A 23,013-nucleotide genomic window follows, 5' to 3' on the forward strand; every position below is an offset into this window, starting at 1 on the left:
CTCCCCATGGAGTGATATTCCCTGATATTTAAAATTAGGATGTGTACAATGAAGTGTTGCAATTGCTGGTGCCATCCCTTTGTATTTTCATCCCAAACCCCTTAGCACTGGTTGGCATCTTCCCTCTCCTGTTCCCCACTGTTCTTCTCCTGTCTAACACCACATAGCCTGGATTATGCTTAGGAAAACAGAGGAATATTTTATGTCAGGCTGTGCCCCTGCAGGAGCAATCCCACTGATTTCAGGCATGGAAAAGGGAGAGCAGCAGGGACTGGGGGGAGTTTGCACCTTGCCCAGCCCTCTAGGCAGCGTGAGGCTTCTCATCTCTGTTTCCTTCCACGGGCACACTGGGAGGATGAAGGTACAAAGGAGCTTTAGGAAGTGGCTCGTGTTCATGCACTGACCCTTAGCTCAAAAAGGCCATATAAGAACAGGGTAATTGCAATTAAACGTAGCCCAAGGCTGCAGGATACAGAGGGGGCGAGTTTAATCTTTGTGCTTTTGGTAAAAAACAGACTGCACTCATTGACAATCTTCCCATCCACCTTCCCTTCCTGGAAAGGCAATAAACCCAGCTGTGGCTATCCAAGTGTGCTGGAAAATCCCAGTGCAGCAGGAGCTGCACCACTCTGGCAGGAAGGAATCCCCAGGGCCCCTCTCCCTTCCCCAAGGGGCAATGCTGCATAGAACATTTTATGTTTGTAAAATGCTTGGAAAGGTTGGAAACAAATGTATTCAAGATTTGCAAACCTTTTACCTGGTTCCATTAAGTATAAAAGCCTGGGCTTATTACTGTAGCCTTCTAAATAAAAGCTGAAAACAAGATCATTTTTAATTGCAAGGAGCACAAAACCAAGCTCAGTGCAGTCATCTCCTTAAAATTCACACCTTGAAATTCAGCCCTTATTCAAAGATAAACCTAATTATTTTCAGGGGATAAGCACTTGCAGGTTGCTGGAAGAATAATAAAAAAAATACTGTTATAAATAGTTTAGAAAAGGGATTTAATGCTGAAAACACAGGGGGATTTCTCTCTTTCAGCTGATGAGCAGCACACATCACTGCCATGGTGAATATTCATGGCAGTGCTGGAGCTGGAAACCTCTGGGCTGTGCTCTAGCTCCCTGAGCCTCTGCAGAAGTAGAAATTGCTCTTATCTGCTCTCACAGGATCACTGTGGTGGGGCTGCTCCAGTCTGAACCTCTGCTCCACCAGCCTGAGGTTTGTGGAAATGACTTACCTGCCTCATTGCTTGAATGAGGAATTTGGAGGGAAAGCACAGTGTGGTGGCTGCCAGGCTGCTCATCCTCTTCCTCAGCTGCTGCTGCCTTGTGAGGCCCTCTGGGAACATCCACAAATGCTGCAAGTCCCGAGGCAAAGACACTTTGCAAAGGGTATTTATGACCCAAATGTCCTTCCTTTGTTTTCTCCTCCTTAATTACCTTATTTCCCGTGAGGTCTGTGCTCAGGTGGGATCTGAGCGGAGCTCCGTGTGCTCCTGGGAGCTTCCTTGGAGCTGTCTCCTCCATGGGCTCTCCATTAGCTATGCCATCTACTCCATCTGCTGTTAATCCGGACAAACTGCACTTCAGGCTCAAGGACAACGTGGATCTGTACAATTTTTGGCATTTAACTCGAGGTTGGTCAATGCACACGCTGAGTGACCTGTCCAGATAATAGATGGTGTTTGGACAGGGCTCACACACCTGGAGCTGGACACAGGAGATGAATGAAGGTGGAATTTTCTCCCTCCCATCACTGCTTTGGAGACCCACGCCATCCTCCTTGATTCCAGGGTCAAAAAGCTGCTTTTGGGGCTCTTCACCTAATCTTGAGCAAGACTTGGGAGCCTTTGAAGGAGGTTGGATGGCGTGGGCTGGGGGAGGCCAGCGCTCGAGGAGAGCGGGGACTGTGCTGGGTGTAGGGGACACGGTGCTGGGCTCCTGGCCAGCCCCAGGGCCACCTGCCAGCTCCCCAGAGCCCACAGGAACACGCCTGGCCGTGACAGTGATGGAGGCAAAGCCTCTCTGCTGGCTTGGACACTGCTTTGGGCCGGGAGAGTCCGACGGTGACATGGTGTCCTCTAAGGATGCCTGGATCTCCAAGCGGCTGGGAAGCACCAGAAATGTTCTGCTAACGATGGCTGAGCCCTGGGTAGGCAAGGACGGCTCTGTGTGAGGAGCTCTGGGCTGGGGGAGCAGGGCCTGCATAGGCACAGAGGGCTTCTCCTCATCAATCTGTGCAGTGATTACTGGTGAAATCAATGTCGTGTTTTGGGAAGGGAGAGATTCCTGTAAATGAAAAGATTCCCAGTTATCACCATACCCCAATATCCTGTGTGCAACTGTTTCTTGTCTACCATCTATCACAGCAGACAGTTTTGTTCAAGATCTCTTGTTACTTTTCTATTCATAATAACGTTTTTGTCATTTAAAAATGCACACTCTTGAAATCAGCTCTGAATTGTCTGGGAGGCTTCAATGAAAACTTTATCACTCTGGTGAAGGGAAAAATATTAAAATTTAAAACCTGTATTCCATAGCATTATTTTGAGTATTTAACTCATGACCATGGATGGGATTGGAGGCTGTTTAAAAACGGACATGGCAAAGACAGTTGCCAGTTTCAGACTATAAATTCCTCTTTCATGATGATCTGCTGGAATTTAGAATGCATTTAAGTACATTATGAATCACTGCCCTGTGACATCACATGCTGCAGAAGACATGTGGGCATCAGGGGCATGACAGCTTTACAACCTCACCAGTTATAGGCATGAAAAACTCCCAAAAAAGAGATACAGTTACTCATAAGGGCTCTGAGTACTATTTTAATTAATTAGTTCTCTTTTTCTTATGATTCCCTGGTGACACCTGCCAACAATGTACAAACACATATGTACAAGATTGATTGACAGTAGTCCAGAGACTGAGAGTGGCCCAGATTAATTTTTCCATCCATGACAGGAAATATCCATCTTGATAGACCACACCTTACTTCCCCTGAGGTGACAAGCTTTTATGTTTCAGCTCTCTAACAGAGTAAACCTGAGTTTAAGGCCTCCTGTTGTTATTATCTACCCCATTGGGCTCATAAGTCCCATGCAATAAAGCATCTGGCCTAATCTCATTGCTGCTGTAAATTGGCTGATTAGATTGCTCCTGCCCTGTGTTCCCAGATCTCTTGATCTTAATACAAAAAAAAAAAACCAAAAAAAAGAAAACCAAACCCAAACACAACAACATTGAATTGGCACGCAGAATGTGAGGATTAGCTTCCTAAAGAAAGCCCATTCTGTGTTTGGGTGCCATCAACTCCTGCTTATTGGGAATTCACCCCAATCCCAGCTGAGTGTCTCTATCACCTGATAATCAATGCTAGGACTCAACAAGGGCTTCAAAACACAACATTGTCCTTCCTCCAGGAGGGCTGTGAGGGTGACACTGACACTGCTCTGACCTCCCTGGTGCCATGGTCACCCTTCTCAGGAAGGAGGAAATGATGCCTCAGGTTTGGCTTTTCTATGTTTCCCATTCTGTGCTACTTTAGTGTGCATTTCTGAGCTTCACATCAGGGATGCTGAGCTCTGTGCACAGAGCAGGGAGACAAAACAATTCCTGCTCCAGCTGGGCACCAAGGACAAATGATCCAAATCTCAGCCCAGGAGCACAAACCCCGTGGGCTGGAGAGAGAAAAACAAGCAGGGTGGGACTGCCTGGGCTAAAGCTGGGATGGGACAATGAACTGCAAGGTGCAAATGGAGCAGAACTGATCCCAGGGACAGAGCCCGTGCCCGGCCGTGCATTTTGGGGCCATTTTGGTTCATCTTGGGTGCAGCCCTGGCTCTGGTGCTGCCCAAGGTGCATCCATGGAGGAGATGCTTTGAATAAATCCCTGCTTTATTTTTTAGCTCTGTCCAGCCTCTGTTCTAGATCAGCCTTCTCAAGATATCAGGGTGACACCACACGGGAGCCCATGGGGAGATGATTTTTAAGGACCCTTCCAACTCAAACCATTCCATGATTCTGAGCTCCTATGAAACCATCCCTGTGCTGTTCCTTCATGCAGGAAAACATCACCAGAAACAGCTCCTTTGTATCCCTTGGGAAGGAACCTATTGGGAACCCAAATGGGCAGAGGTAGATCAAGAGTTTATTAACGAGGTGAAATGCCAGATAAATTTTATCAACTCTTTTAAACCAGCTGCCTGTGGTTTGGACAATTCAATAATTTCACAGCCTCAGGGAAAGCATTTTCTTCCTCCTCTGTTTCTTTCATGGTTTGTAACAACATTTGCCTCATATTTTCTTCACTTCATTTACTTCTACCTACAGGTTTAAGACCTTTGCATGCCTTCCAAAACTCTCAAGTTCCCCCAGATTTCTACAGGGCACCAAAGAAGAATGTTCCTTGAGAGGCTTTATTTTGGATGCATCTCTCATGCTCCAGTAGTTAATTTGACATTTATTTCTTTTGTTGAGGGCTGCACAGATGGAGACATCCTGCAAGAGTCCAAAGGCATGTCAGAAACACTCCTGATTAGCTGCAAACTCCTGCGCCAATATTTTTAATAATTTACATTCCTTTTTTCTGTAGAAAATATGTATTATTTCCTCCTCTCAATCTTTAGCAAAGAATTGGATCTTTAAGGTTTGCCCAGCTGATCCTGTGCTCGTTGGGAGCTTTCAAGCTTCACTGCATCTTGTGAAAAAAAATCCACACATACACAAAGTAATTGTGGTGAGCTGAAAACCTCAGGCTTTGTCCTGAGGACATATTGGGCAGAGTGTACTGATATTTGGGATATTGCTTGATTTAGCCTCGTGGGGGTTTTTTTACAACTTCTTTTCCCCAACAAAACATGCCATTTTTCCCCATCACCAAGAGCACACAGAATCACAACACTTAGCCATCATTATATTTGGCTTTTCTGCTGCCTAAGCTAAGCTTAGCTAAACAAAACCAAGTCCAAACATTCTGCTCAGCAACCAGTGATTGTTTTTTAAACCCTCCTGCATTCTGCTGACTGCTCCCCAAGCAGAATTTATTTATTTTACCTTGGTAGGGCTGGATTTTCCCCACACACCGCTCTCCCACTGAAGGCCTGTGCATGTCCTCTGACCATCAGGGCCCCAGCGCTTTTGTGTCACCCCTGGGGAAAAACACAGAGAAAGGAACATTGTTGTCAGTGCTCTGGAGGAGATGAGTTAGAAAATGTGCTTTTAAATGGAGTGCAGCAGGAGGGAAGGAAGGAGTCCTGGAAATTATCTGATTGCTCTGGGATCTGTTTCTCCCCCTGCACAGAAGAGGCTCTGGAAAAACCCTGGGATTCTGTTGCTGGGACTTGGACAGTCCCACACTGTGTCCAGGGCTGATCCAAAGCTGCACTGTCTCTGCTTTTGATTTCCATGGCTTTGGGCAGCACTGTGGAGGGACTGGGGAAGCTGGGAAATGTGGATTTCTATTATAATCCTACATTAATTAAGGGATAGGACCACAGTTGGGCTAATAACAATTTATTGCTCAGACAAACATCAGAGTCCCTGAGATTTCAGAGGAGCAGGCATTCGGCCATAGCTCAGAGCAGTCACAAGTTCTTTGTTACAAGGCAATCTAGAACTTTCTAACCCCATGGACAGCTGCCACAGGGTTTATTTTGCTTTTCTGACCCATCACCTTTACTCACTTCTGCTGCACTGAGGATGCTTTTGTCCAATGGGCTTCTGTCTCACAGGCACACATCTGCTCCTGTTCCAACTTCTGAACTCTCAGCTCGTTCCATACAGCCCCAGCCCTGCATTATAAACCCTTCACCATCTCATCAGTGCAGTTTCTCACTCACTTCAGGCAGATTCTTACTTACAACTATAGAAACACAAGTTTATTATTTTTCTGCTTAATATCTGTTTATTGTATTTTTACATCAATCCAAGCTTCTCCCAAGGCTGTAGATCAAACCCTTCAATGTCTGTGGAAGTTCCTATCTTTCCATTTCCCACAGATTTCAACAAACACCCTTTCTGTTCCCTCTGCAGAATGGGGAGCACAGCCCGGCAATGAGCTGGATTTCACTGGCACTGGGTCACCTTCACATTTAAAGATCTGCAGTGATTCCAAACCACATCCACAAATTCTCTTACATCCCAGCATTCCCAGTTCAGTGATAACTGTTCCACCAGCACCTCAACCTCTGCTCTTGTCACGGGCTGTTTTCTGCAAGCACTATTCCCTCTCTGCAGCTTTTTGCATGGAGCTAATTTCCATTTAACACAGTCTGGGCTATTGCACTGATGCATTACGTCTGCTGTCAACTGTTTTGCCAGAAATTACGTTACTTTCTAGTTTGTATTAAGCATCCAAAATTAATTTTCAGAAATTCTCCATTTGGACTGAAATCTCTTGACGTTCCTGGCTGTTGTTTTACAGCAACATGTCACACCACTGGTAAGACCTTTTGTATTATTTTTCTTCCACCCAGGCAGGCTGCCACAGGAAAAAATTTTTTGCTAAGCAGAATTTCAGTTTATGTGTTACATTATATTAACAAAGGAATATAAATCATCTCCACTTTAGGAACTGTTTATTAAACCATGCCCACCACAACAAAATTCATCTCCTTGGTGAAGGGCAGGAGGAGGAAGATATCAGATCTATCCCTCAAGAAATCTATAGTCCCACCACAACATTTAGAGGGTGTTTGATGAGCTTTTTGTTTTGATAAGGTACACTAAAATATACTTTAACATTTTCCTAGCATAACTCCAAGATGCCACCCTGTATGTCCATAGCTGGCATGAAGGAAGAGGTTTGTTTTTGTCATTGAGCAACAGAGTCCAGAGCCACGGAGCAAACAGCTGGACTCATTAGCCACAGTGTGGGAAAAACCAGAGTCCAGCAAACAGCCAGAGCAGAGGGCCCACTCCATGTTTTTTGGCAAAGGAATAATGCTGGGGTGCCATCAGTGCAAAGGCACTGGAAACTGCTGGCACCAAACACAGGTGAGATGCCTTGGAGCCAGCTCCTCACCCTGCCATGGTGCACAGTGAGGAGCACAGGACCCAAGGACAAAATCCTCTTCTCTGCTGCTGGGGAAGCCTCATGGAAAGGTTATTTTCAGTGTATCAGTGCTGTGATCAATCACATGTGGGCACCTTCATGGTGAAGAGCAGCCATGCTTGCTCTTATTTATTTTTTAAAGTGACTAAATAGGGAATAATCTGGGGAGAGGGGTAAAGAAGAAATTCTTGGATTGAATAAAACATTAACAGAAAATTGATTAAAAACCCTATGTAATTAAAGCAACAACTTCCACTAAGTTATCAATATTTTCCTGAAATGCTTTGCAGTAAAAACCCTACAGTTGTCTCAGATCAAGGAGGAAACTACAACAGGTGATCATCAGCTTCTGAATGTCAACTGGTGCACAAGGAAATCCAGAGGCAGGGCAGGGATAAATCAGATCCCACAGCCTCATTCTTCCATGAATTTAATTCAAGTACATTTCCAGCACCAGAGAAAGACTGAGGACTACAGGGTGAAAGAAGAACAAGTTTTCAAGGTCCTCACACCAGATTGCACAGAACAGGTAAATTATTCTTACCCAAGTAACCTCCCATGATTAGCAATAATATATGGGTACAACCTTACAATATCCCACAGATCCCTTGGAATAGATTGGTAAATTCTTGCCTGTCTAACTTTAAAAATAGCTCTTTCTGGATCAGGAGTGGCAGGAAGAATAGAGATGAGAAGAAGAAAAAGAAGAAGAAATATTTACATTTATTTCCTTTGCTAAATCATCCACAGTGGAGTTTTGCATTGCCTTTTGTACCCTATCCCCCTTTTGTACCGTATCCCATGCAAGGACATTCTCACATTGCTATAGGAATCCTACAGCTGGAAAACACTCAAACTTTTGGCAAGTCATTGAATGTATTTGCTGAGACAGATTAAATGGCATTGGTGGCAAAAGCACTGGCATTTATCATGGTATTATTAAATCTATCATTGGAAGCTTCACATTTGTTAATTCATGTTAAGAGAACAAGGGAACAAAAACCCCAAACCTTTAAAAAGAACTTGAATCTGTGTTTGCAGTGAAGGCACTACAGTCAGCACAAGGCTTTAGCTGAGACATGTCCCACACTGAGCGTTCAAATGCTCACTGCTGACAAAACACATTGCCCTGGAACCCTTGTTACACAACAAAATGCAAAGTTCACTTTTCCCTGGTGTGAAAACATGAAAGAAATGGCATTTCAAGTACTTTCTGTCTCTGTGGGGAGCAGGAGAAACTTATTTCACTCCAAGCTGAAATCCTGAGGATTGGTTTAACCTCCCCAGACCCTCCCTTCCCACCATAATCAATTAAAAATGGGAGATGCCACAAGGAACAGAAGAGCAACTGCTGGCACATGACCTCTGTCCTGTGACATCTTCACTCTTCTTAATTTTCTCCCCTCACAAATCCTGTTTGTTGAACCAAAGGCTGCGTTCCTTGGTGAGGGAGCTGGGGGGGCTCAGCCTGGAGCAAAGGAGACTCGGGGCTGCCCCCATCACTCTCACAGCTCCTGAAAGGTGCCTGTGCTCAGCTGGGGCTGGGCTCTGTCTGCAGCAGCACTGACACAACCAGAGCACACAGCCTCAAGGGAAATACAGGCTGGATATCAGGGAAAATAGAGTGATAAAGTTCTGGAATGGCTGCCCAGGGAGGTGGTGCAGTCCCCATCCCTGGGTGTGTTTAACAGAGCCTGGATGTGGCACTGGGGGCCAGGGTTTAGTTGAGGGGTTGGGGCTGGGTTGGACTCGATGATCTTGAAGGTCTCTTCCAACCCATGATTCTGTGAGTTCTATGAATTCTGTGAATTCTGTGAGGCATCTGGACATCCGGCTGCAGCCCAGGGTTTTCCTAATTACAGAGTGCAGCTGGAACCGATTCCCCCGTCTCGAGTGCCTGGATCCTGCCTCGGGCCAACTGGCAGCTGCCTCAGATAATGGCTCAGAAAAGATGTGCTTGTAAATCAGCTGCTGGAGCCCAGATCGATGGCAAAGGTGAGGGAGCTGCTGAGGAATCACGGCCTGGGAATGTTTGGCAGGCCCAGGACAGCCCCACACGGAGCCAGCTCAGGTTTTGTGCAAAACTTGGGACTCACATAAAAACCATGGAAAATGCTGGTTTCCCAGTGGTTCAGGTCCTTGCCAGGCCGAGGGACACTGTTTGATGATAAACCAGAAGTGACAAGGACATTGGGGGGGCTGGAGGGTGTCCAGGGAAGGGAACAGAGCTGGGAAGGGCCTGGAGAATCCCTGAGGGAGCTGGGCAGGGGCTGCAGAATCCCTGAGGAGCTGGGAAGGGGCTGCAGAATCTCTGAGGAGCTGGGCAGGGGCTGCAGAATCCCTGAGGAGCTGGGAAGGGGCTGCAGAATCTCTGAGGAGCTGGGCAGGGGCTGCAGAATCCCTGAGGAGCCGGGCAGGGGCTGCAGAATCCCTGAGGAGCTGGGAAGGGCTCACCTGGAGCAAAGGAGGCTCAGGGGCCCTTGTGGCTCTGCACAGCTCCTGCCAGGAGGGCACAGCCGGGGGGAACAGGGACAGGAGCAGAGGGAACGGCCTCAGGCTGGGCCAGGGCAGGGACAGGTTGGGAAAATATTGGGAAGATTCCTTCACCAAAAGGGTTTTCAAGAATTGGAACAGGCTGCCTGGGCAAGTAGCAGTATCACTACACCTGGAAGTGTTCAGAAATCTTGTGGATGTGGCACATGGGCACAAGGGGTGACCTTGGCAGTGCAGGGGAAATGGTTGGACTTGATCTTAGAGAGCTTTTCCAACTTCAAGCATTCTATGATTGACACCCAGAGTGACACCAGGCAGAGCTGGAATGACTTTAGAGCACTGGCCCTGGCCTCAGCCCCAGTTTTTGTCAGGAAAGTGGCATATTTTAGTCACTTACTGTTCACATGCTGACAAATCTCAAAAGTGTGTCAGCACTTCTGGTCTCCCTTGTTCTGCTCCAAGCCCTGCCTGCTCTGCACTGACCACATCCCCTGTCCCCTCTGAGCCACCAGCATCACCTCACAGTGAACTCTGGAGCCTCCAGGAACCTCCAGTGCTTCCCTGAGAACACCATCAAACAGCACTGCAGAACACACACACTGCTCTGAAAAGAGTGGAAACCTCCTCCACTTTACAAAAAAATTACCTTTTTTGTTGATCTCAGCTCAGCATCCATGAGACTGGTGAGGGGAGTTGAGCTCCCACTCATGTCCATGGCTGTCACAGACATCTTTTATGAAAAATTCTTTCCTTAGGATTTTTCCTCCTGAGAAGCTGAGAGACCTCAGGAACAAAATGCAAACAATGATTATCTGCTGCTGTGGAATGCAACAGGTGCATCTGTGATCTGTTGATTGTGGTTGTTTGTAATTAATGGCCAATCACAGTCAGCTGGCTCGGCCTCTGAGCCACAAGCCTTTGTTATTCACTCTTTCTATTCTTAGCTAGCCTTCTGATGAAATCCTTTCTTCTGTTCTTTTAGTACAGTTTTAATAGAATATATATAATAAAATAATAAATCAACCTTCTGAAACATGGAGTCAGATCGTTGTCTCTTCCCTCATCCTCGGACCCCTGTGAACACTGTCACACATGGCAGCAGGATCCCTACAGCACTCAAAAATTCCCCAAAATTCCTCAATTTCCCCACTTAGCACCTGGGCGCTAAAGGGCAGGGATGGCTTAGCTGCAGGGTGGGGTATCAGAGCAATCACTCTCCTAACACAGTGTCTCACTTAAACATTTTTTTTAAGGCCTTTTCTTCCTTCTGTGTATTATTCTTACTGGAGGAAGTAATTTATACTCGACTCTGTTTAAAACATTAGAACTGTTTCAATTTCCTTGTGGCTTTTTTAAATTCAAACACCTGCGGAAGCCTGGAGGAAAAAGAAGTGTCGTGGTTAAAGATTCATCAGGCTCCCTGCTCAGTAAGGGCTGGGAGTGATCATGGTTTGCTCCTTCAGATCTGAGGTGAGTCATCCAAAAAATCCACCCGGACGTGGTGGATACATCACAGATGAAAGCCAAGCTGGAATGAACACTGGAACCAAACCTGTGTCTTCTGCTCTTCTTCATGTGTCATAAAGAGAGGATATCATAAAACTGCAGAGCCTGGTGTCACCTGAAATAAAACTGAGCAGCAAAGCTCAAGTTCACATTCCTGGTATGAAAAGTAGAGACACAAATGGTGGAAATTCCACCTTTTGTCAGAGTCCTTGCTGCTGTCAAAGTGATTTATAGGGAATTTACCAAAAATGTTGTGTTTAGTTGCTAGAGGAGAGAGTGCTGTGTCTCCAGCAAGCCTTGGCACAGGCACATGGAATGGTTTGGGTTGGAAGGGCCTCAAGATCAAAGGCAGGGACACCTTCAACTATCCCAGGGTGCTCCAAGCCCGGTGTCCAATCCTTGGACACTTTCAGGGATCCAGGAAGCTTCTCTTGTTGTCCTTCCTGGACATTCTCATGAGCCTCCAGAAGTGACGTCAAATTCAAGGAAGAGGGAAGGGGTTACACTGATAATCTCTGCAGGATTTCACATTTAGCAGCCTTGGTGTAAGGAATTTTCACCAGCCTGCTTAAGGAGAACAAGGAGCCATCCTGAGAGCTCAAACACACCTAAAACACACAGGATGTGCTCCTCAAGAGAGGATGACAAAGGGACAGTCCTTCAGTCCTCTCAGAGCATCTTTGCTGAACTTACAAAAGCAATAAAGAAAGAAAACTTGGAGGAGAAAGGGAAAAGGGAGAAAGTGAAGAATTTTCTTAATTTTGTCTGTGTGATGGATGTGCTGGGGGTGATCTCTGTCTTTAAATTACTAATTTGAGATAAAGAATAACAGCAATGCATAATGAAAGCACCATTTTTTTTCACTTATGCATGGGTTTGAAGATCTAATTCCTGTGCCACCTGCACATCCTGAGAGCAGGGGTCAAACAGCAACATGGGCTCAAAGCAGGGAAAGCTGCTCCAGCCCTTTCCTTGAAACCTCTCTTGTCATGAAAAAAAGCCAAACCAACACAAACAAGCACTCTGCCACAAAAGAAAGCACTTGAACACAGTGGCACAAAATGAGGGTGTTTTAAGGCAGCTTGGTGGGGAAGGCTTTCAAATCAGAGCGAGCCTAACAGCCTGAAATCATTTCAGCCTGAAAAGAAGTCATTGTGTAAACAAAATAGAAGAGTTTTCTTTGTTGTTGTGGTTTTTTTTGGGTTGTTTTTTTTTTTTTTTTTTAATGTGTCAGGAGGGATTTTCTTCTGTTACAAGTGAGATTTGATAAGTGAATTATCTCTCCCTGTTTGCACACCTTGGAGCTGTGCTGGCTGCCTGCAGAGATGATTACAGGATCCACCATGGAAGGGACAAATGGGTTCTGGTCTGCTATCAAAAAGCCACAAGTCATGAATGTCTCATTATCTGTGTTATTAGAAGCAAGGTGCTCATCAGGGGGCTGGAAAGAGCACAGGAATTAGATCTTCAAACCCATGCATAAGTGAAAAAAAATGGTGTTTTCATTATGCATTGCTGTTATTCTTTATCTCCAATTAATAATATAAACACGGGGATCACTCCCAGCACATCCATCACACAGACAAAATTAAGAAAATTCTTCACTTTCTCCCTTTTCCCTTTCTCCTCCAAGTTTTCTTTCTTTTTTCCTTTTTTTTTTTTTTTTAATTTTAAGTGATGTGCTGTTGGGCAATCCAATATTATCCATACAACTCACTATGAATTTGGGACACAGATACATTTCTATAGTTTGGACACATTTTTCTAAGCGGGTTTGGCAAAACAGTGACAAGAACATGAACAACAAAAAAACCCTCAAATTCTGCTCAGAGAAAAGGAATCCTCTTTAGGAGATCCTGGGAAATTCTGATTCCTCTATGAGGTGCTCACACCAAGGGAGATTCCTTGCCAAATTCCTACTTGGTGACCATTTTATTCTTTTGGGAAACTGCTGGTATTTCTTTAACCAAACCCTTCAGTGGGATTAGGGATCCCAGGGAGGGGTTTTGCCCTGGAGGTGTCACTGGCCTGGCATGGGAAGCAAGAGAGGGGAAAAAACACAAGCAAGGCACTCACTGGAGGCTGTTCTATGTCAGAAATTTGCAGCGCTGACTTTTGGGTTAGAACCTGAATAAATATCTTCAATATTTCAATATGAACACTGGATGTGCCAGAAGTTTGTACAGAAAATAAAGTAACCAGGAGACAGAAACAAAGAAAGGATGCGAGTCCAGGCAACATCAGCACCTAAATTGTTCTAATTTTAGGGAATTCTGAAGACAATTCCTGGTGCAGAGCCTTGCACTGAGATTCATTAGTACCTACTCTCACATTATTTGGTTTATTGACCCTGAGCACCCAATATCCTCTCAGAATAAAGATGTAATTAACAGAAACATTCCATAAAGAGCTGATGGAAGATTTCCTTCACCCCTCTCAGAATCCCCTTCCCAACCTAGCATTAAAACAACCCCATTTTAGAGACCACATCCATTTCTGGAAGTCCAGGAATGCCTGAGACAGCCAGAAAATTCTTAAGTGACTGTAAACATGACAAATACAGTGCATAATCAAACAAAGGCAAAGCAGTTCTGCAGCCAAAAAATTATATTTATGAAGAGTGATTTTAGTGTTATTACCAGTATTTATGTAAAGGTCACAATGTGCATAGAGTTTGATGGCACAAATGGATTCTGTAAATAAAAATTCTGCCTGTGTTGCTCAGAACTGGTAGCAATTACAAAATGTACACATTTGCCCAGAGCTGCTTGTGCATAATAAGAGCTCGAGGTTTTTGTGTAGCCTCCCAATTCAATATTTCTTATATTTACCTGCTTTTGAAAGAGAAATTCAGAGAGGACAAGTGTGCTGCCTGTTATGCATTTCATGACTCAATTTATGTCCTGCTGCAGGGGTTTTTTTGAGATGCTTTGGCGTAACAATGGTATTTATTGATTTTTTTTTTTTCCTTTTAATACTCCTAAAACAGCAGTGACTCCAGAAAATGATGTGTGCCTTGGGTACAGATGTTTTTGTGGAGGTATCAAAGGAGTGACTCCAGCCCACATCTCTATCACTCCCATTTTGTTTCCAAAACAAAGAAATGGGATGTTCAGGAACCAAATTTGACACGGAGAGATTTGTACAACAAAACAAAACTTGCTGGATTTCCAGCCATGCCAGACTGAATACAGACTTTTCATGTTACTTTTGTACAATAGAAGCATTCAATTTTTTGTGTAATACTTGGGATTATTCTTTCTTTCTGGGAAATCTTTCACATTAACTGCTGTGATTACAGACATCACAAACTGCTTGATAATAGGGGATGCAGGAGGCTAAAGGCAAGATAAAAAAAAATAAGCTTTCACAGGATAAAAACACAATAGTCAAGATTTAAATAACTATGGGACCTGAAAAGTTCCATTTCTAAGTCGCTGGTGTGATCACAAATAGTTTTGTTTTGCAAAATTTAAGAACATTTTGCAGCTCCCTCTAATTTATTTCAGTTGCCACGGACTTGCCCCTTTTTGAAATCTAACAGCTGAACTTTGCAGTTATTCCACCACATAAAACTTTCCAGTTGCTGAATTATTACCTGAATTTGCCTTTGGAAGGGAAAGCAGAAAACCAAATCTCTATTCATAACGTGCTTTTACTACACACCCACATTTGTTTCATCTTAAAATTACCCTTTCTGGATTCCATTGCAACAGGTGGAAAACCCCAGAAAGAGATTAAATAATAGAGATTAAATCAAAAATGTTGCCATATGATGATGAAACAGGGGATGTGGTTGGTTTTACCACCAGATTCAGCAGAAAACAATTGGCCATTGCTTCTTTTTCTTTTTTAATCACTCAGGCTTTCAGCTCTGAAATGGTGCAGAAAAGTCTGGAATTGATGATTAAATGTTAAAGCCCTCGAACCTGTAACTCCTGGCAGCTTTTTGGGGTGAAATGTGGAGTTCTCTCCAGCTTTCTGTTGGCTGTGGATGTCACCTGGATGGGAAGGAGCAGGGCTGGGCTGTCAGCACCAGCCCAGGCAGCCCTGGCTGCTTTTCCAAGAGGGAAGCAACTGCTGCCTAGCAACCACCCAAACCTGTTTGTGTATTCCAGTTCTTGTGCAAAACTAAGCTCAGATCTCAAATTATTGCATTCAACAATAATTGCATTCAACATCAGAGCTGCATCGGATGGGTAAGAAAGAGCATTGTCCTGAAATTCCTCGTTCTCCAAGGCTGTGTTTGTAAAATACACACACCCCCCAACAAATTCAATGCCAGACCAATCAGGAAAACATTTCAATATGTGAATAGGTATTTTTTTTGTAATAGTTATTCTTTAAGAGCTACTTGCATGGATAAAGTCATTCATACAGCTTTACATTTTAATGATGTCACTAAGGGTGATATAGAAAAAAACTTAAGAGGGTTGCATTCTCTTGGGCACAACACAAATATCCCTGCAAAAAAGTTGTCCCTGTGGTTTAGAAGTCCTGATTTTTTTCCTAATTTTTATTTACTGCATGTGAAACAAGTAAGGAAAAAAAAAACCCTAACCCAAACAACAAAAAAACCCAACAATTTTGCACCATGCCCTGTAACTGGGTGTCATGGTTTGACTCCAAACATCCATTGATTTGACCACAACATCCCAGAATTCCCACTTTTTCCTGGTCAAACCACCACATTGGGTCACATTGATTTCCAAAAGGAATTTTATTTATGCCCTATCCTTCTTTATGCCCAACCTGGGCTTTTTGAAGTTGTGGTCTCTTCCAAGCAAGCTGACAGAGGGTCAGTAGCTGATGTCCCAACAAGCTGACCACAAAAATCAATGGATTTGTGGGAATGAGATGCTGCCACAAACAGAAGCTGACCAGGTCATCCCTGTTGGATCTATGGACACGTTTCCCACTCAGGCTGGACACATTGGGAGGGGGCACAGGGGCAGATGGAAGAGGGGAAGGGAAAGGGGACATGAGGAGGAGTGAGGAACAATATTTGGGTCTGGGCTCGTGGGCTCTGCCAGCTCTCATGGAATGGGCTCTTTTTGTCAGCCTGGATTTTCCATTTCACTTTCTTGTTTTCATTCTCTAAAAAAATATGGAAATCTCCTGGTAAGATTATGGAAATTGAGGGGCTTGGAGAAAAATCATATAATGCTGCTTGACCCTGGTAGTGGGGTACCTCAGACATAACCATGTACAACATCTGTGCCATTAGAAGTCACAGAGCAAAGCAGTGCTGGAGCAGCCACCCTCCTAAATGTGACAGACTCAGCACCAGATTCCCAGATTTTACTGCAGAGAATGCTTGGAGTAATGCCATGGGAAGGGATAACTGAGCAGCTCAGAACAACCAAATGCTGAAACAATTCTCTCTCCAAGGCAAATGAGGTGGCTGGGGACGGTTGCCACCAGCACCACTTTGTTTGTCCTGCAGTTGTTCCTTTCCACAACAATCTCTGATCCAGAGCCAACACACAAACCATTAAATAACTCAGCTGCACTCTTCCCCCAGCCAAACCCTCCACATCCAGCCTTTCCACTGGGTGCTCTGGGATGGGAATTGATCCCAAACATCTCTCCTGCTTTTGGGACACAACTCCAAGGTTAGGTCAAACCTACTACAGAAAGAAGCAGGGAAAGGAGCTCACATGATGTGAACTAATGCTATAATAAAACCACTTCCAGGACACACACTTTGCTGGATGTGCTTTCAGAAACCTCTTTGGTCATTGTTGATATTCCCTGTTCCATCAAACCCTAGGAATGACCTGCAGGACATGGCTGAGCCTTTTCAGGCCCAACAAGGAGCACCCTGGGCTCCCAGCCCTGTGCTGGGGTGTGACCAGGTCAGGATCTGCCCAAAGCCAAGGGCAGCAAAGCTCAGGTGGAAGGTTCAGTTCTTTTGGGAAAAAAGGTGCAGCTGGAAATGTGGATGTGAACCTGTACAGCCAACCCACATTGCTGCAGCCTTCAGCAAACTGAGTGCGCCCTTCCTGCACCCATATCTTCTTCTTATCCCCATTTTATTGGACCAATAGGTTCAGGTAGATATCTCTATTGGATTAGTTCCAGTTACTTTGGTTAATTTACAATTTCAGTTTGATGGTTTGGTTTTAGTTTTTTTTGGTTTTGGTGTTTTGGGGTTATTTTAAGATGAGATGTGTCATTGTCTGTTTTGTTTGCTTTTTTTTGGTTTGTAATGGACATTTTTTTACATCCACTCCAGAAAGTCCCTTGGTGGCTCTTCTATCCAAAGGGAAAATGGAGAAAAGCCTGGTCTGTCCCACCCTCAGGAAGAAAACAGGCCAGTTTTATTTCCAACCCTGCACCACGGAGCTCAGTGATGCTGAATTTTCTCTCCCCAAACCCATCTATGCAGTCTGGATGGTGGGAATGCTAAACAGATGTGCACACACAGGGGTTCAATCTAGAGAGCACTGCATTATTCAAGGGAGGCAAAAAGGCCAATATTTACAACAGGAGTATTTACTGTAAATTAAACCCAACCAACAGCAGCCAAAAGGACAGACAAACACTGCAGGGACACATGCAAGGGCATTGTGTTAAAGTTTTTCCTCTTTAAACAGATTAAAACCCAGATTAATTTTTTTTAATTTTAAAGAGCAAAAAACTATTTAAAATACACTCAGAAGTACATGCACCTTATGCACTTTTTGGTGCTTAGTGGGATAAAGGTCATCTATGATGTAAAAAAAAAAAAAAAAATCCCAAAATTCCAGCAATTCACTCATTGTTTTAAATAAAAAGGCAAAAATGTTTCTCACAACCTAAACTGAAAGCATGATTTTGGAGAATGTGTCTGGTCTATGTCATATTGATTTAAAACCATCTTATTACTCTTAATGTAGTTAGCCTTAGAAGAATGTTGGGATTAACACCTTGGCCAGAAATTTAATGCTGATTGATATATAAATGTAGATTTATATACTTCATTCAACAGTTCAGGGGAGTTTATTAAGTCAAAATTAGGTGGATTTCTCTAATTTATAATGGTCTTTTTATATTTCAATAAAATACTGAAATGTGCACAGATGTTTCTGTACCTTGGGTGTACATTGGTGTTTCTGGCTGTGTATTGTTATAATAGTAGGATTTTACCAGGATTTCCAAGGTTAAAAACGTGAGGGTTTGGGGGATTTTTGGTGTTTGGGGGGTTTTTTTCCTCTTTTTTCCCTGTTGCCTTATAAAAAACAGTAGCTAAATCAAGGTGTTACTGATTTCCTTGCATACAGACAAGTAAAAGTTCCACCAGCTCCAAACCTTATTCTTCCCAACCCTCTTCTTTCCTAATAAAGCTTCCAGGTCATGGTTATCCATTGGCAGAGGTGGATAAATCTGGTAAACAGAGCTGGAAAGATCTGGTAAATGCTCAACACAAACTATTATAACTCCACTCTCAGATTCCTGGAAAAAACTCCTCCTTTTGGGACACAACTCCAAGGTTAGGTCAAGACTACAACAGAAAGAAGCAGGGAAAGGAGCTTACGTGGTATGTAGTAATGCTGTAATAAAATCCAATATTTCCCTGAAGAGGAAGTTTGCAATACCTGCATCTAGAGCAGGTTATGATAACAGCCTCTGCTTTGTGGGGAGAAATAAACAGCTTTATGTTCCTGACCTCCAGCACGCACTGCCACGGAATCAGAGTGCAATTGGAGCTATTTGCTGCTTTTTAGACATTCATTTCTCTTCCCTGGTGCTGAAAAGGCCTCGCTGAAGGCAGCTTATACTACATTAGGCTTCCAACACCTTCATGCATTATAGACTCCAAAGACATTTTTTTTTCCCACTCTGAGAGAAGGTGAAAGTGTTGAGTCATTTCTTTTAAAGACCTGGTGGAAGTTATTGTTCATTAAATGAAAGAGCTGGTGCTCAAGGCAGGGCTCAGAGCTGCTCTGCCAGCCTGGGCTTAGGGATATCCTTCCAGGCTGAGCTCAGGGATGCTGCTCCAGGCTGGGCTCAGGGATGCTCTGCCAGCCTGGGCTTAGGGATATCCTTCCAGGCCGGGCTCAGGGATGCTGCTCCAGGCCGGGCTCAGGGATGCTCTGCCAGGCCGGGCTCAGGGATGCTGCTCCAAGCTGGGCTCAGGGATGCTGCTCCAGGCCAGGCTCAGGGATGCTCCAGGCCAAGCTCAGGGATGCTGCTCCAGGCCGGGCTCAGGGATGCTCCAGGCCGGGCTCAGGGATGCTCCAGGCCGGGCTCAGGGATGCTCCAGGCCGGACTCAGGGATGCTGCTCCAGGCCAAGCTCAGGGATGCTGCTCCAGGCCAGGCTCAGGGATGCTCCAGGCCAGGCTCAGGGATGCTCTCCCAGGCTGAGCTCAGGGATGCTGCTCCAGGCCAGGCTCAGGGATGCTGCTCCAGGCTGGGCTCAGGGATGCTGCTCCAGGCCAGGCTCAGGGATGCTCCAGGCTGAGCTCAGGGATGCTCTCCCAGGCCGGGCTCAGGGATGATGCTCCAGGCCAGGCTCAGGGATGCTGCTCCAGGCCAGGCTCAGGGATGCTGCTCCAGGCCGGGCTCAGGGATGCTCCAGGCCAAGCTCAGGGATGCTCCATGTCCGGCTGCAGCTTCCACATCCCCTCATGACTCAGCTCCTGCTCCCCTCTGCTGCTGTGCTCACCCTTCCCTGGCCTAGCTGAGCCAGGCTCAGCAGTCTGAGATGCTGACAGGGATTAGCAGGAGCTCACGGAGGCAGCCAGTGCCAGCAATAATTAGGGTTTCTAACGCGAGCGCCTGGTGGGAAGGGATTGTCATTTGTGGAGCCAGTCCCTTTAATGGAGAAACAACCCCTGTGCTATGGAGAGGATAATTTGGCAGTTCCAGTCCCAGTGGCTCAGAGACATAAAATCCAGGCTCATCAATGTGTAAGATTAGAAGTAATTAGCCCCTATATGGCAAAGTCATCGCTCAGGAACTCGGCGCCGTCTGGGGACTTGGTGTAACGGTGCCTCAGGGACAAGTAAGATGGGACCTTTGACTTGAGCGATTTGGAAGGGGCTGAGACCTAATTAAATCTGCAAAGATGCTGTAACTGCATTAAAAAGGATTTTTAAATATGAGCCATATTCCCTTTCACTAAACAAACTAGGTGTATTCCACCCTGGAACAGGGAGAGAATTAATCAAGGGACAGCGAGCCAACAGCTGCTGTGCAGCTGCCAAAGAGAAGATGATACAGGATTATACAGAATTGAAGAGCATTTAATAAGAATTCAGGGATATTTACAAGAATTGAAGAATATCTAACAGGATTTTTTGAAGGATGAGGTTTTGTTCAGCTGTGGTGAAAACCAAGCACATAACCCTCATTGTAAATCCAAGAGAATGTGGGGATTTTTAAAATTTGGTTCTCCAAATGTTTAACTTATAATAAACACTGATTGCCTTACATAAATAAAAGTTAATTTTCCTGTAAAAAATAATATACAATTTACTTTTTCACTCATTAAAAAAACCAACTTGCAGCTTTTCAAAGAGGGGCACGCAGAGCTATTATATTATATTTCTGCTACTGAGCTCCACACAGCACTTCCCATCTTCCTTTTCCTTAAAAAGGCTTGGCATTTTGTACTGGAAAAAGGAAAGATTGTAAGTTCTCTGCTCAGCAATGATTGCCTCATTTATATGATCTATTTTCTCCCAAGGAAAAAAAAAAATCACTGTATAATATTAATATTTTTCTAGCATAACTCAGCCCTCTTCCTTTGTCAGTGCAGAGCAGGATCCTCAAAGCCTGGAAGGTGAGTGGCAAAGTATTTTAAGGGCATGAACTCAGAGTGGGACAACAGAAACATCCTGATGGCAAAGAGAGAAGAGCACTGGGATGACACAGGGAAGTTTAGACACTTCATCATTCTGCCTGAAAATGATTAACTACAACAGCATCAAACTCACGGGCAGGCAGGTCAATGCTGAGAGAAATCACCATTTAGGCAAAAATCTTCAATATTATTTTTCTAAAGTCTCAGAAGCATTTTGATCTTTGCATTTATGATGGTGGTAGGGCTATAGTTACTGCTTTTACAAAAGAACCATGTTCAGCCATTCCTGAGTGAATTCACGGTTATTTAGACTGAAATTATCCATTGTTATTATACTGAAATTATGCATTGCTACTTGTACTGAAATTATCCAATGTTTGGACTGCCTATAAACCTGTGAAGTCAGTAATCTTTATTTGAGCCAAACTTGGTGAACAAACCTATAAATACATTATCTCATAGAACACATCTACAGCTTATGGGGCAACTAAAAGCCTGTTAGTAGCATGATCCCAAAAATAATTCACTCAACAACCATCACCCCTTACAAACCAGCCCCCAAAATAAAGAGGTCACCCTGTCACCTCCCTGGGGATGTGGTTCAGATTTAATTTTAGAGAAATTTTGATGATGAATGGTTTGAGTTGGAAGGGACCAAAATCCCACCTCATCCCATCCCATCCCATCCCACCCCCTGACATGGTGTCTCAGGTTTAGCTGAGTGTGTGTTCAATTCAAAATTCCCATCTGTCAGAGGTGGGGCAGTTATCTCTGTTCATGGGGCAGTTTTCTTTATCTCCCACAGCCAATCCTCCCTCCAGGAGATCTCTGCTGTCCATGGCCACTGAGTGTCCCTGCAGGGCTGATCCAATCCCAGCATCCCATGGGGAGATGCTCCGCCCAGGGGAGGAGCCAAGCATTCCTACCTGGATCCAATCTGGGCTTTGGGACACCCCAGCAGCCTCTGCCCCCTGCATTGCCAGAGGAGCAGCTTTCTGCTGCCCTGCATGGCCAGAGGGAGCCCAGGCCCATCTGCAGCAGCCCTGGAGCTGCAGAGGAAAACTCCCCCCTTGTGCAGGATCCCTGCTGCAGCAGAGCCGCAGCTGGCACTGCAGGAGGGCTGAGCCCCCATGGATGGGGCTGGGACACCCCCTGACACACAGAGGGGCAGCTCTATTCTGACTCTGGCAGTGGTGGTTTTGTATTACTGCATTTTTATTTTTATTTTTCTCCTAATAAAGAACTGTTATTCCTGCTCCCATATCTTTGCCCGAGAGCCCTTTAATTTCAAAATTACAACAATTCGGAGGGAGGGGGTTTGCATTTTCCATTCCAAGGGAGGCTCCTGCCTTCCTCAGCAGACACCTGGCTTTTCAAACCAAGACACATGGGCAGGGACACCTCCCACTGTCCCAGGTGCTCCCAGCCCCAATGTCCAGCCTGGCCTTGGACACTGCCAGGGATCCAGGGGCAGCCACAGCTGCTCTGGGCTATGCACTCACTACCTCAACCTCTGCTGGGCTGTGGAAATTAATCCCTCATCATAATCATGGCTAATTGGATCCATGCTCTCCTTTAATTGCAGCAGGTACAAGGAATGGTTCCTCCTGTGCCCCACTTGGGCAGATCCAGGTGTCATTCCTGGGATAACCATCCCTGCAGAATGCAGTTCCAGCAGCAGCTGTGTGGGAAAGCTCTGTGGGCTCTTTCTTTACAAGAACAGAAATTTAACCGAGTAAAGCTTGATGAGCTCGACGGCTCCTCAATCACCATGAGAAAAATCAACAGCAATCAAAGTGCTCTGGTATTTCAAACCTTCAAGTGACCTTTTCAAGGGGATTTCAGTCTGAAAATACAATATGAGGAAACTCTGTGGATTTGGGAATTCATCTTATAGCCAAAGTCTTTGCTAAATGTCTCCTGCTAGAAATGCAGAATAAACAGCAGTGGGGATCAAAGGTAGGGGAATAAAAATGAAAGAAAAGGTAGGTGGTGACCAGCTGCTGACCTGGTCAAGCCACATGTAATTATTTGTCTTCAATTCTGGGTGTTAGAAATGTCCCTCAGCTTTCAGAAGGAGAGCAATCCCAGTTAGACAAAGTGGGAAAGACGAGTGGGACACAGGAAACAAAAGAAAATCCCTCACGTGAAAAATAGTCCCACTCTA

The 23,013-nt window shown here is 44.9% G+C and overlaps 1 protein-coding gene across 4 annotated transcripts in view; it reads right to left on the reverse strand.

Annotated features, from left to right (window-relative positions):
* C7H10orf90 (chromosome 7 C10orf90 homolog) overlaps nt 1–23,013 on the reverse strand; it is a 98,335-nt gene that overhangs the window by 24,890 nt on the left and 50,432 nt on the right. For all 4 annotated transcript variants that reach the window (XM_074545388.1, XM_074545387.1, XM_074545389.1 and 1 more), the window contains exons 2-3: nt 5,058–5,152; nt 1,241–2,291 (exon numbers count right to left, since the gene is read on the reverse strand). In XM_074545388.1, coding sequence (XP_074401489.1) covers nt 1,241–2,210 — 970 coding nt within the window. In that variant the 5' untranslated portion in view covers nt 2,211–2,291; nt 5,058–5,152. The remainder of the gene's footprint in view (nt 1–1,240; nt 2,292–5,057; nt 5,153–23,013) is intronic.

The sequence above is a fragment of the Zonotrichia albicollis genome, chromosome 7 (genome assembly GCF_047830755.1).
Source record: "Zonotrichia albicollis isolate bZonAlb1 chromosome 7, bZonAlb1.hap1, whole genome shotgun sequence".
NCBI classification, from domain to species: domain Eukaryota; kingdom Metazoa; phylum Chordata; class Aves; order Passeriformes; family Passerellidae; genus Zonotrichia; species Zonotrichia albicollis.